This window comes from Procambarus clarkii, chromosome 5, assembly GCF_040958095.1.
Source record: "Procambarus clarkii isolate CNS0578487 chromosome 5, FALCON_Pclarkii_2.0, whole genome shotgun sequence".
Lineage (NCBI taxonomy): Eukaryota > Metazoa > Arthropoda > Malacostraca > Decapoda > Cambaridae > Procambarus > Procambarus clarkii.
The window spans coordinates 43,237,857-43,253,035 of NC_091154.1; the positions used below are offsets into that span (position 1 = coordinate 43,237,857).

At 42.8% G+C, this 15,179-nt stretch overlaps 1 protein-coding gene across 1 annotated transcript; it reads right to left on the reverse strand.

Moving 5' to 3' along the window:
* Positions 1-10,031: 10,031 nt before the first annotated feature.
* Positions 10,032-10,880, reverse strand: LOC123766343 (zinc finger protein 211-like). Its single transcript, XM_045755413.2, has one exon. It carries the CDS (start codon positions 10,878-10,880, stop codon positions 10,032-10,034), a length of 849 nt encoding a protein of 282 aa, XP_045611369.2.
* Positions 10,881-15,179: the final 4,299 nt, after the last annotated feature.

Below are 15,179 nucleotides of genomic sequence, written 5' to 3' on the forward strand. Positions count from 1 at the left end.
ACACGTGTACCGAGACGAGTGGGGTTGAAAGTAACACACGCATCCACGGAATCTACAAGATGCCGATGGAGGGAGAAATCGTCAGGAGGCGCAGAATCAAGAGGGAGATCAAAGTATTTGGCCCATGAAGCAGGACCAAACAAGGCCTGATACGCATCAGCACAGGAAGGAATCGAGCGAGTGCGGTTGGGGCGGGAACGGCGTTGAGAACCCCTAGAGAGAGAGGGGTCAAAAGGCGCAGTAGTCACAACGAAAGACTTAGCCACACCAGGGGACGAAGTGGTCACCACCGGGGGCTGGAGGCTCGACCCAACCTCAGAGGAGGGAGGGGAGCTGGGGGAAGAAGTCAGGACGGTCAAAGGAGGAGCAAGGTCGGGGCCCAACGTAGCGGGAGCTACAGAGCTTGGTCTTCCAATACAGGCCGACTCAGGGGCTTGGTCGCCCACCCCACGAGCCTGAGAGGGTACAACGGAAACATTCAACGACATAGACGAAAAGTGACAAATTCATCCACGAATGTGCCCCCATACCCACCATGGAGCCACAATTAGAGGCAGGACACCCAACAGGAAGCTATCGCCGATCATGCCGGGGCCCCCTAGGGGTGCGTCGTGAGTATACGCCCCACAAACGCCACCTTAAGAACCGTCAGTCCGTCGAGATCGGGTTCAGCGACGAAAGGGGGATTGAAAATAAAAGGTTCCCCTCGCTCGAGACGTCGGGTACTACAGTTCTACGGGTGCAAGAGTATGCCTCCTCAAGCACCCAGGCGTCAAAATAGAAGAAGTCCAAAGAAATAATCCAAAACAAGCAAAAGGTCGGCAGGAAACGACAAGCAGATAGGAGAAGAGGGGGGAGAAAAACGAAACATAAGGAAAAGGAAAAGCGATCCGGCACAATTGGAGAAGACAGCAGCAGGAGTGCAAGGCCAGAAAAGGACAGAGGACTGCCCAACGGAGCATCACACTCCGGCAGCCGTCCACCAAGCCCCCTCACGACGCCAACGGGCCGGAAGGGGAGGGGGTAGTTTGATTAAATCGTACTCTAGGAATATCAAAACTGTATTTATTTCTGGTGTGGTGCTCATGGGTTCTGTTACAACCTTCTATGAAGCTTTTGAGATCAGGATTGGCATTATAGTTTAGCGTTTTATATATGTATAATACACATGAGAGAATGTGCAGTGACTTAATGTCTAACATATTCAGAGATTTGAGTAGGGGTACCGAGTGATGTCTGGGGCCAGAATTGGATATTGTCCTAATAGCAGCTTTGTGTTGAGTAATTAGAGGACGTAAGTGATTTTGGGTAGTAGAGCCCCAAGCACAAATACTATAGTTGAGATATGGATAGATAAGGGAGTAATAGAGAGTCACCAGGGCAGGGCGTGGTACATAATATCTGATCTTAGAAAGAATGCCCACAGTTTTTGAAACTTTTTTTGTTATGTTTAGAATGTGTCCCTGGAAATTCAGCTTGTGGTCAATGAGATTGCCAAGGAATTTGCCATCTAATTTGTTACAAATTTGGGTATTGTTTATTTTGAGACTTATTTGATTAGAGGATTTATTGCCAAACAGAATATAGAAGGTTTTGTCAATGTTACGGGTGAGTTTGTTGATATCACCAGGTGGTATCCTAAGCCTTTTCTAGGTCAAAATGGATGGCAACAACGGTCTTTGCAGCAAAAGCAGTACGAATATAGACCTCCAAGTTCACCAGGACATCTGTTGTGCTGCAGCACTTACGAAAACCAAATTGAGAAGGGGAGAGGTGGTGATAATAATATTAAGACCCACATCAGACCATACGTTAACCAACCGTTCAAAGAGTTTGTAGACAACTTGTGAGGGCAATAGGGCAGAAGTTCTTAGGGGATGTCCCAAGAGACCCTGGATTCCTAACAGTGAGGACAACAGCATCGAGACAGTCCTCAGGGACTAACGGTAATCTTGAGAGGTTATCTTGAGATGATTTCGAGGCTTTTTAGTGTCCCCGCGGCCCGGTCCTCGACCAGGCCTCCACCCCCAGGAAGCAGCCCGTGACAGCTGACTAACACCCAGGTACCTATTTTACTGCTTGGTAACAGGGGCATAGGGTGAAAGAAACTCTGCCCAATGTTTCTCGCTGGCACCTAGGATCGAACCCAGGACCACAGGATCACAAGTCCAGCGTGCTGTCCGCTCGGTCGACCGGCTCCCTGGTAACTCCCAGATCAGATTATACACTCAGTATATACCGAGATGTGCATGGAGGGAGATGGCGAAGCATCTCATAATGAATGCCATCGGAGCCAGCCGCCGTAGAACCGCAGAGGGCCAGGGCAGACTGAAGTTGAGAGAGATGGAGAGAGAAAGGCAGGATCGTTATAGGGAAGTCTGAGATGGGTGCAGAAATCTAAATGACGAGATTCAAGAAAAGGTTTACGAAGAAGGAAAGATTGAGGAAGATGAGAACCAGAGCTAACAGAAGAAAAGTGTTAACCCATTTTGGTCGCGATCTGCAATGGGTCCGCCACAAGAGTACCACAGAGGTGAAGGACCGACAAGACATCGGGAACCCGCTTACCAGCTATCTTGCGGATACGCTTCCAGATCTGCGACAAAAGGAATTTCGGATGTAATGGTGGAAATATAAGACTTCCAACACTCACGCTTAGCTGTACGGATGGCTCTACGGGTCATCACACTCGCCTTCCGAAACAAAAGAATCGCAGCCATCTGCCGGCGGCGTTGTCTCTTCCAAGCTGCACGCTTACGGCGAACAGCCCGAGCACAGTCCACATTCCACCAGGGAACGCACTTCCGTGGTCCCCGAGAGGAAGAGCGAGGAATAGAGTAGAGGGCAGCGTCGAAGACGGTGTCACGAAAAAGGAGGAGGGCGTGAGGAAGAGGCAGAATGGAGTGGTCAGAGAGTAGCACGGAGGGTGAATAGGTTCCAGTCAGCCTTAGCAAACTACCACCTAGGCAAGGAGAGGGGAGAGTGAAAAGAGAAAAAGGAAACAAGGATGGGGAAATGGTCACTGTTATGGAGGTCATCAAAAACCTGCCACGTGAGATTTAAGTAAAGAGACGACGAACAGAGAGAAAGATCAAGACAGGAAAGGGTGCAAGTGCAGGTCCACACGAGTGGGTTCACCAAAATTCAGAAAAGACAGGGAAGAAGAGAGGATGAATGGTTCAAGAAAGTGGCCTCAGGTTTTTGTCAAAACGTCACCCCAGAGGGCATGTCGACAGTTGAAATCACTTAACAGGAACACCAGCTCTGACAAGGAGTCCAGGAGTTGCTTAGATCAGGAATGGCAAGAGGGACATTTGGGAGGGAGAAAAATGGAACAGACTGTATACCATTTACTCACAAAAACACGAGCAGCAGAACAATTGATAGGCGATGGAAACAGTAGGGGGACGAAGGGAATATCAGTGCAAATCATGAGAGCAGTAAAGTTATGGGCTCCAGCAAAAGCTGGGGGTGGGAGAGAGAAAGGAATAACCACGAAAGTGACCAGGACGAACACCAAGCATCGGCTCCTGGAGACAAATACATAGTGGTGAAAACTGCGTAAACAGAAGTTAGAGTTAATGGAAGCTGGCATAAAATACACGAATATTCCTTTGAAAAATAGACATTATCAAAAAGAGAGGAGACAGCAACAGTGAACAATGAAGAAACAAAGGTAGAGAGGAACACAGTACATTAAATAAGCACAGGATCAGGGTCAGCCAAATCAGGGTTAGGGGGGCATGCGTAAACTTAGTAAGGATAGAGGGAAGGGAGCGGGAGGACGGACCAGAGGCGGACAGATGGGGTCCGGAGGAGGAAGAGACAACTGAGAGGGGCTCTCAAGGACAGTAGGAGGAAGGGAAGGGGGGGGGGGTGTTGAAACCCAGGAGCGCACCTCAGCAAAGGCAGCAACCGAGAGGGAATTGGGGGCTAAAGAAACCTCCATAGCTGGGACAGGGAGCTAAACCACCAAAATGGGAGAGGACATAGCGATAGTCAGAGATAGGGGCGAGGAAGAAAGCGATGCCTTCTTACCCACTGGGGAGGAGGAAGGAGAGGAGCCAGGCTTACGTTTCTGACTCAAAGAGACAGACGTTCCAGCAACAATGTACGGAGCGACAGACTCAATGGTCTCAACAGAAGAAGAATAGGAGTGAACAACATGAAGATTGCTGGGAGGATGATGGACAACAACCTGGACAACAACCTGGACAAACAGGCAGCGTGGAATGCCAAGAGACTGGGGGGAGGGGAAGTGGGGGAAAGAAGGAACAGGGGAAGATGGGAAAGAAGACAAGAGATATAGCAGACTAGGTAGGAGCAGGGGGAAACTCCAGATGGAGAACCAGGAGACCCGTCGGGACAGAACGTAGAGAAAGAGGGGAGGAGGCAGTGGGTGTGTTTAGGTCCAAGGCCTGGAAACGGCTGTGTGACTGAGGAAGGTGGGAAGGACGAGGAAAGGTAGAACACAACATGTGAGCATAAGATACGCCAGTGAAAAGGTGGAGACGGCGGACTTGGCGTCTCGCGTCAGGAAAAGTCAAACGATCCCGGTGTTTTCAAGTTGAGGACGGCTTCCTTAAGCTCGTAGTGCATACATGTGAAGGTAGGGTGGGCCTCACCGCAATTGAGGCAGCGAGCCTGGGGTGAAGAGCACTCTGTCTTTGAGTGGCCACCACCCTACACATGGGACATTGAGAGACAAGACTTGAGCATTTGAGGGCACAGTGCCCAAACTTCCAGAACTTATTACAAAGTCTAGAAGAGGGTATGTACTCCTCAACGCGAGGAGCACCTGGCACCGCCAAGAATATTAGAAGACGGAAGGGTCCTACTATGGAAGGTGATTTTCACAACTCGAAGAGACTGATGGCGACGACCACAAGGGGGTCGAATGAACGTGTCCACCTGGAGGACAGGATGGCCTTGGGCTTTAGGGATATGTTTAATATCCTCGTGGCAGTTTTCTAGGTCCATAGTACCAGTTGCAACATGGTGCGGGAGGAGAACAGTGCCAACACTGGCATTTAACCGAACGTTTTTAAGAGACCTGAACAGGGGTCTCCCCAATGCAGGACAATGCGGCTAAGTTGGTAGCTGCATCCTGAGAATGAGCAGCGACGACACGTGTACCGAAGCAGGTGGGGTTAAAAGTAACAAGAGGCATCTACCGAATCAAAAAGGTGTTTATCGAGCAAGGTGTTTATCAGGTGTAGAATACAGATAGTGGAGATCAAAGTATTTAGCCCACGAAGCAGGACCAAATAAGGCATGGTACGTATTAGTTTGGGAAGGGTTCGAGTGAGTGCAGCCGTGGCGGGGACAGTGTTGAGAACCCCCAGAGAGAAGGGGGTTAAAGGGCACAGTAGTCACAATGAGAGACTGATCCGTGCCAGGGGACGAGGTAGTTACCACTGGGGGCTTGAGGCTCGACCCTACCACAGAGGAGGGCCAAAGGAGGAGCTAGGTCTGGGCCCAATGTAGCAGGGACTACAGAGCCCAGTCTTCCAACACAGTCCGACTTGTGGGCTTGGTCGCCCACCCCACGAGCCTGAGAAGTCATTAAAGGAACAGTATTCAGCGACATAAAAATGAGAGGTAATACTCTCACTCACGAATGAACCCCCACAGCCCACCATAGAGCCACAATTAGAGAATAGGACACCCAACAAGAGACAGGCTGGGGTCCCCTCCAGGGGCGCATCGTGAGAATACTGCCCCACAATTGCCACCTCGAGAAAAGTCAGTCCGTTGAGATTGGGTTCTGCAACGAAAGGAGGATTGACAATAAAAGCGCCCCCTTGCTCACAACGTTGGGTACCACAGTTCTACGGGTGAGAGTGTGTGTCTCCGCAAACACCCGGGCGTCAAAACAGATGTCCGAAAGAATAATCAAGACTGGCAAAAAGGTCTGCGGGAAATGAAAATTAGAAAAGAGAAGAGGGGGAGGGGGGGGGAATTAAACATAAGGAAAAGGAAAAACATCCGGGAAAATTGGTGAAAACGGCAGCAGGAGCATAAAGCTTCAAAAGGACAGAGGACTGACCCATGGAGCATCACACTCCAGTAGCCGCCCACCAAGCCCCTTCACGATGACAATGGGCCGGAAAGGGAGGGGAGGCAGTCTTAAAAAACTGTTGGTATACTCTTAAAAATCAGATATTATGTTACCATTCTGCTCTCCAGTCAATATACCACTCCCTAATCTATTCCTATTATATGTGTAGCTGTGCATGTCAACCACTGCAAATTACATCAAGCAAATATCACCCAACAAAAATCTTCTATCAAAACTATAACAAACTGTCTTTAGAAAACACACAGCCCTCTGTTTAAATCCCAAAACATGCTAAACATTACCCACTCCACACAGTGTTCTTTACATATTCAAAACATTATTCCTTAAATTATAATACTGATCTGAATACTTTTCCTTGTTGTCGGGAAAAACCGACCCCATATACTTATTCTTTAATACAATGCTGTATGCAACTAATTGCACTGCTGTTCTTGTACTAATCCATTAATCAATACAAACACTAATTAATTTAATAACGTGTTCAAAGAAAACGTGATTACAGTGGAAATTTCCCTTAAACATGGGATATTATTGCCATGCCATTAAAATATCTACATTCAACATAAATCAATTACTTAAAACTTCTAGTCCAGCATTATAAACAATAAAAAATTGTTCTCTGTGACTGAATTAAATAGTATAATCAATAAATAATAACACCTCCCTACCTTCGTCCATAAATGAACAGAAAATTTAACTATTCCTAGTGGCGTCACTAGAGCGAGCAGGGAGGAGGGGCACGCCATTGTATAACGAGCAAATCTCTTGTGAGGGATTAATTGCCATTGTTATGGCGTTAAGGTTTCTTGAACGGAACACTAATAGTGCAGTGATTTGCACCGATTCAAAAGCAGCACTGCAAAGCCTAAGTAAAAATCAGGCAGAAAATCTTGCAATAGTCGCTGAAATCAAGAGAGCTGTGAGAGTACTTACCAATCAGGGAAGAGTCATCAAGTTTCTGTGGATCCCCTCCCATGTTGGAATATGTGGAAATGAACGAGCAGATGTGCTGGCTGCTGAAGGCGCTGAAGGAGACCATATTGAATACTTCATACCCAAGACTCAACTACAAATTAGAGGTATTATCAGGCAACATCACCGTGACAAGGTAACTGAGGAAAGGAGGATAGAAGCACAAACCAGTGAATCTGTACGATGGTACAACATGGTTGCAGCTGGCAATCCCAATCAGTATGGCCGAAGAGGAGGACGACGAGGGAGAGAATCAGTAATAGCGAGAATCCGTCTTGGATACAAATATCCATGGAGATTTGGAATGGAAACAACAGTTGATCAGCGAAGTTGCAGAATCTGTGGTGAGTGATGGACACCGCCTTGACCACTATCTACGTGAATGTGAACACCTGAGAGACATTAGGAATAACTGTAGAATAATAAACCCCACATTGTTTGAGTTAGGAAAACACTATTTGTCAAATATTGATACTGTTCTTAAATGATTTCCCCATTTTGCACCCGCAAGATAACGTAAGCTTTTAAGGGTTGATAAATGTTAATCTTCTTGTTTGAGGAGCTGTTCACTTGAGACAGTTAAGCAAGTCCCAGCTGTGTCTGGGTACAAGTGACAGGTTGAACAACCCAGCGGGTTTTCTTCCTATTGGGGAGTGTTGTACATTCTGCTATGGCGGTATGTTCACTCACAAGATGAGTGGCGCTGCCCAATAAACTCGCCCCTTGGGGCAAAATTTAAATTTAAATTTATGTTCTTCTGCTGCCGCTACCTCAAAATAACAGGAGTACTGTACCGCATTTCCGGTTGTGTAAAACATTAAAATATTATTACAGAGCTTTTAATATTATAATAGACAACCGGTGATGAGGCAGGCAAACCCCCAAAACAGGGTAAGCCTCTCTGATAATAACCAATAATAATTTATGTGCCATATCAGTGATTAGGAAGTTATTTGCAGTAGCTATATTGTAACATTCCGGCAGATCTTCTGTGGCAACCTGAGGAAATTGGCGACATCTACTTGTCGATTCGTCCTCACCTGTTGCAACACCATAGCCACAAGGTTCATATCTGCTGTTTGCCCACATGTCCCACACTAGTACCCAAACTGAAGCCTTCATATCAGATAAGGCGATTCAGTACTACAACTAACTCCAGTAGATTAACCAACTAATTAGTATAAATTTTCCTGTCAATCGATAAATCTTGATTGATAGGCTACAATTAATAACTCTCAAATTTGTGTAGGGATATGACTTGTGGGAGAATTTATATTCAAACAGTCCACTTAATTAATACAGTCCTCTAAGCTATCGTAAGACAGAAATAAAATTATACATTATAAATTAGAATTCATTTAATTAATCAATTAATTATTAATTACAATAAATAATAAAAATCCATGAGTCAGAATTCCTCACACTTGATAGATGTAACAGAACCCATAAGCACCAGACCAGAAATAAATCTCTTTGTTTTATATAATTGACAGAAAATGCTAATGTGATTCTCAGTGAGTAATATAATTAATTAAGTCATGCTAATATAACTGCCAGTAAGGCTAATATAGTGGGCAGGCTGATGTAATTAGTAGACAATTATAGAATGAATGATAAAGTTAGGCAAGGGTTTCCAACTTATCAATGCCAGTCTGTCTACTATAAACTCTTATGTGATATATATTTCTAATCAAGAGAAGTAAAATTCATAAATAGGCTTAAACAAAAATAAAAAAATTGGATATCTGTTTGCATAGGAATGTGATGAGCTAATTTTGATTTATATACATTTCTCCTACCAAGAGAAGATTGCATCTTGAGTACATCTCAAACTATACTCTTTGCCAGACCCAGTGCTAAATAATAACAAAAATGTGCAAAACAAAGGTTGAGATAATATACATTACTTTTAAAATTAATTTCTAAAGAGAACCAAAATAGAAACCACATTATTATTTAAATAAATATGAAGAAAAAATATTTACAACTGTTTTTATCTTTGAAAATGAGAGAAATATTTATTTATGAGCAATTTTGAGTTTTTCTTAAGTTCTTGCTTGGTCTATGAGGAGCACCTCACTTTCATTAAACAAAATAATAAAATACCTTTAGATCTTTACCAGTTATGGTGATTCATATTTCTTAAAACAAAATTTACGCAATTACCTCTGAAGGACATCCAACTGACATGGTGATAGCGCAGTATTTCATGATGAAGCTAAATTTCCAAACCGTATATTACCTTAAAGTTAAGTTAATGTACTAATATGTGCGTATCATTACACTTCAACATTCTCTTAATCATCTCCCACACTCAAAAGTGTTAGGCCGGCCACACACGTGCAGTTTTAACTGACAGTTATAACTGTTCAGTTAAAACTGTCAGTTAAAACTGCACATGTCTGGGTATCTCAGTTGCTCCTTTCGTCAGTTCAACAGAACTGTACAGTTAAACTGCGACAAATGCAATGTTCCATATTTTTAACTGAAAGGAGTAATTGAACTGAGCGTGTGTGGGGATTCGTAACTGTACAGTTCTCAACTTCTCATTTCTACCGGTGGTAGCGGTGAGTGCAGTTTGAGTTGGCACGTAAACAAAACCAAGTGATTGTTGAATTCATTGAACTATCGATCTGAACCTTGCCTGTGGCAAGTTAAAAGTTAAGAGTATCATGACCGAACAAAGAAAGATGTTGCCTATAGCAAATTAGTAAAGAAGTTGGAGGAACTTCAGTCATGCGCAAATAATTGAGAAAATCAATTGGTTCTTCACTTAATTCCTTTAACAATTTAATATCAGAACATTGATTTCGCCTTAGTAACCACTTTTTGCACCACTGCTTACGCTTCTTAGTTTTCTTTTTTCTATTTGCTTGTAGCATTACAAAGAATACACCAAGAGCGGCAAGATCGTACTCCTCGGAATCCATGGTAAAACTGAGGGATTGAACTGTGTGTGTGTGTGTGCATTTCATTTTTAACTGACGTCAGTTTGAACTGTGACAGTTATAACTGAACAGTCATAACTGTCAGTTAAAACTGCACATGTGTGGCCGGCCTTAGGGTGATTAAATGAATGTATCATCTTGTGCTTCTTCATATTTCTAAGATAACCGAATCTCTTTCCACAGTCTGGACACTCATGAGGTTTGACACCTGAATGCGCTAACATGTGATGGATAATAGTTCCACGGTCTCTAAATTTTTTGCCACACTCAGCACATTCAAAAGGTTTTTCTCCCGTATGCACCAGCCTGTGTTTCTTCAGAGATTCAAGCTGACTGAATCTCTTCTCACACTCTGGACACTCGTGAGGTTTTACACCTGAATGCACCAACATGTGACGTATTATACTTCTACGTTCTTTAAATTGTTTGCCACACTCAGCACATTCAAAAGATCTTTTATCTGTATGCAACATCCTGTGTCTCTCTCTACTTCCAAGCTGAGTGAATCTTTTCCCACACTCTGGACACTCATGGGGTTTGTGACCTGAATGCACTAACATGTGAGTCTTCATCATTACACGCTGACTGAATCTCTTCCCACACTCTGGACACTCATGGGGTTTGTGACCTGAATGCACTAACATGTGCTTCTTCACATTTTCAAGAAGACTGAATCTCTTCCCACACTCTGGACACTCATGAGGTTTATGACCTGAATGCACTAACATGTGCTTCTTCACATTTTCAAGACGACTGAATTTCTTCCCACACTCGAGACACTCATGTGGTTTCTCACCTGAATGCACTAACAAGTGCTTCCTCATATTTCCACGATGAGTGAATACCTTCTCACACTGTGTACACTGGTAAGTCTTCATCTTCTTTATGATAGGTGCAGTTTATGTAAAGGTTTATGCTCCTTTTTTGCAGTTGCTGTGGTGAAGTGGTTACACACTCGTCTGGCTTTTCGCGTGGGGTGTGTCCTGGGTTCTTATTCTGGCTGGGGAGGATTTACTGGGCGTCAATCCTTTCCTGTAGCCTCCGTTTACCAAACAATAAAATGGGTATCTGATTGTTAAACGATTTGGCGGGTCGTATTCCCGGGAATATAGGATTAAGGACTTGCCCGAAACGCTATGCGTGCTAGTGGCTGTACACGAATGCAAGAACTCTTCTTCTTTCTTGGCAATACGTGCAGTTTGCATAAAGGTTTTCCTCCCGATGACTGCACGAGTGGTAATGTAGAAAGATGCGGCACATCAATGGACACGACGTAACAGATGGCAAGAACTGCTGCTCCTCACAAAATGGTGCCCAACGCTTGTACAAGCGTTCCAATGTTTTTTTTCTGGTTCCTTATCTTATTTTTCATATTTCTTATGTTTTGTTTATAACTGCTTTTCTACAGTTACCATCTATATTTTCATCATCTTTTCCAATTAACGAATATATTTGAAATTCTTTCTTTATACATAATACCATACGATTATATACTTTTTGAAGGAATCAGATCTCTCCTGGTGGATGGGATACAAATAATATCGTAAGCAAGGCGATTCGCCCGCGGATTTTGGAACCTACGTTATTTGTTTATTTATTTATTTATTATTTATTTATTTATTTATTTATAAACAAGAAGGTTCATTGGGTTTATGAGCGTACATAGCATTGATGTTTTTAACATTCTTGTAAGGCCACTAACATGCATAACTTTCGGGCAGGTCCTTATAAATAGTAGTCTAACAGATAATTTTAAGTAGGCAATTTCTAGTAAAACTGAAAAAATGTTTAACAGGTACATTGTAAGAAAATTCAACAAAGTTCAGTAGGTACATCAAAGTAAAATTTGAGGGTTATCAACAGGTGCATTGCAGCATAATTTGAGGATTATAATGCAGAAAATATGCTTTTAATATAATCCAGAATTTCTTTATTGAAGATCAGCATTGTTCCAAATGGATAACAAAAACTGGAACTCAACTCAGAATGTATCAGGTTCATGATTTGTACAAAGAGAAACAACAACGGCACTTTCCTGCACCGTGGGAGGTTACACCCTTTCCAGTTTTAATCCCTCCCTTTCCACCCAAGATGCAAATTAGAGATCAGCCCAAGCTTCGTCTTGAGGCAAAGCTTGCCTTAAGCCATATTGATGCTCTGTCCACAGAGCATTCTCTCTCTCAAATCATATACACTGATGGTTCCCTACACCGTACCACGGGTGCAGCTGGAAGTGCAGTTGTCCTGACAATGGGCGATGGCTTGAACTTTGAGTGGGGAGTCCGTATAAACAATTGGGCCTCTACCCTTCAGACCGAATTATTTGCCTTGATCCTTGCACTGAAATGTGTACAAGTCTCCAAACTTGATACATTAATTGTAAGTGACTCCTTATCATCCTTAAATGCTCTCAACTCTTTAAGACATAACTGTAACGTGCTCGTGTCCGAAGCTAGACACAAATACAACAAAATTATTAAGGATGGTAACAGAGTCCATTTCATGTGGTCTCCATCTCATGTTGGCCTCCGAATGCATGATAGAGCTGATAAATTAGCCAAAGAATCTGCCTTAAAGGAGCCGTTGAGTGTAACCTTGGATTGTCAATGAGCAATCTGAGAGCAGCAGCACACCGAGAACTTCAACACGATCTTGTAGATCTGAGGCAAAGTGAAATTGACACCAGTAATTCCATCTATCATCATACTATCATGCAAGAGGAGCCACACATCTATGGATCATCCAATCAAATCAGCAGACTTCTAGATGTTACTACTGCTTGGCTTAGACTCGGTTACAAGTATCTCTGGGAATTCTCATTATCTGCTGATGTAGATCTGACCAAATGTAAACTGTGCCAACAAAATTATTCGCACACCCTCCGTCACTATGTGATGGAGTGCGAAAAGATACATGAATTTAGAGACAATTCTATAACCAATGTTCCAGCGATGTGTCAATATTTCATTCAAAATGATCTGCTACCAGAAATTTTAGCCAAATATCCCCAGTTTGCTAACTGTAGGTAGTAACTAAGTGATTGTAACCTATCCACCGCTGCCCACTAGATGAGGGGCGGTGTGCAGGACAAACATATAAATTTTGACACTAGCTCTCCACATATGTCAGTTGCTTAATTTAGAACCTGTACTTGAGGTCGATCTCGAACCCATTGTTGATGTGACAACTTATATTGAATTTTGTAACTAGCTCATCAAGATTGTAACTTGCTTAGCTAAATGAATTGTGGGGTTCAGTCCCTGAGCCCATTATGTGCCTCTGTAACTCTTTCCACTACCGCCCACAAGATGGGTATGGGGTGCATAATAAATGAACTAAACTAAACTAATATAACAATAATGATATAAGGTGATAGCAATGATTACAAGGGTGAGGTTGTATGGCTTAGGTACATATGTTGGGGATTGGATAGCACTAGATACAGTGCGAGTTTATAGCATTTATATATTTACAAACAACAAAAACAAAATTTATTTATATGTTATTTATATGTGTGTGTTCTCTGTAAACTGTAGCATTGCAATAAAAAAAAACACACAAAAAAATAATGGGGGTGGTAGGAGAAGAAAAGATTAAAGTGTTCAGTGAGAATCCACAAGGTCTTCTCTGAATGCTCTTTGTTGAAACTACGAAGATGAAATTAGGTACTTTTTGGTTTTGTTTTTAAAGAGGCAAAAGTTTGACAGCTTTTCAATTCACTAGGGAGTGAGTTCCGTAGACTAGGTCCCTTAATTTGCATAGACTGTTTACACAGATTAAGTTTGACCCTGGGGATATCAAAGATATATTTATTTCAGGTGTGGTGATAAAGGGTCCTATTACATCTGTCCAGGGAGAGTTTCAGAGCATGGTTTGCATATAAGAACAGGGTTTTGTAAATGTAGTTGACACAAGAGAATATGTGGAGTTAATATTTAGCAAGTTAAGGGATTTAAACAGGGGAGCTGAGTGTTGTCTGAAAGCAGAGTTTGTTATTATTCTGATAGTAGGTTTTTGCTGGGTGATGATGGGTATACCAACACCCAAAATGTTCTGAACTCTGTATTGCACACATGTCAGGAACTAGGCTTGGTCATCTCAGTAGAGAAAACAAATATCCTGAACCGACGTCCACCCAGACGAGGTGGGGCCGTTCGCAAAATGCAGTTGCATGATGGCTCTCTGCTCGACTATGTAACCAGATACAAATACCTTGGTCGTGAAGTTCCACTGTACCGCAACGTTGTAGCCAGACTGGGTCGCCAATGTAGAGAGAGGCTCCGTGCTCTCAAGGCTGTGGCAGGCTACCATCTAAGCTATGGTGCAAATGTGAGAATTGTCAAAATGATATATCTCTCATATATTAGATCTCTGATTGATTATGTTGCACCCATGCTTGCCCTAGTGACTGAGAGAATGCTTGGAGGGCTGGAAAAGATGCAAAACGAAGCCATGAGGATAATCCTCGGATGCCCCCGTACAACTGAATTACTAAACATGAGGAAGGAACTGAATATTTCATGTGTAAGTGATCGTATCACTGAAATTAATGCTTTAATTGGTATCAAGATGCTTAGGCTAACCCACCCCTAACCCCTGCACAGAAGCCCTCAAAGCCTTCTTCCTTGAAGATCAGCATCCCTCTAAATGGATTGCCGTAACTGCCAATGTGCTCAGAATGTATAACTTTCATCACCCTTACCAAGAGAGACAAGAACAACACTTTCCTTCCCCATGGGAGATCACTCCTTTCCAAATTATTGTCCCCCCTTTCCCACCCAAGAAGCTGATTAAAGAACAAGCCTTGCTTCGACAAGAAGCAAAGTAAAATGCCTTAAGCCAAATTTATTTATTTATTTATTTTATTTATTTATATATATATACAAGAAGGTACATTGGGTTTGTGAGAATACATTGGATAGTACAGTATTTACATTCTTGTAAAGCCACTAGTACGCACAGCGTTTCGGGCAGGTCCTTAATCTAGCAGATAATTTTAAGTAGGTAATTTCAATCAGAATTGATAAATGATAAAGATACATTACAAGAGAAAAATGAGATGAGAGAGATAAGTAGGTATATTAAAGCACATTGTTATATTAAAGCTCTGATTGATTACATTGACAGCTTGATTAGTAATTTAAACAAGGTTAATAGACACCAAACAGCAGATTGAC

Coding starts and splice junctions, on each gene's coding strand:
- LOC123766343 (XM_045755413.2), bottom strand. CDS start 10,880: ATGAAGACTTACCAGTGTACACAGTGTGAGAAGGTATTCACTCATCGT.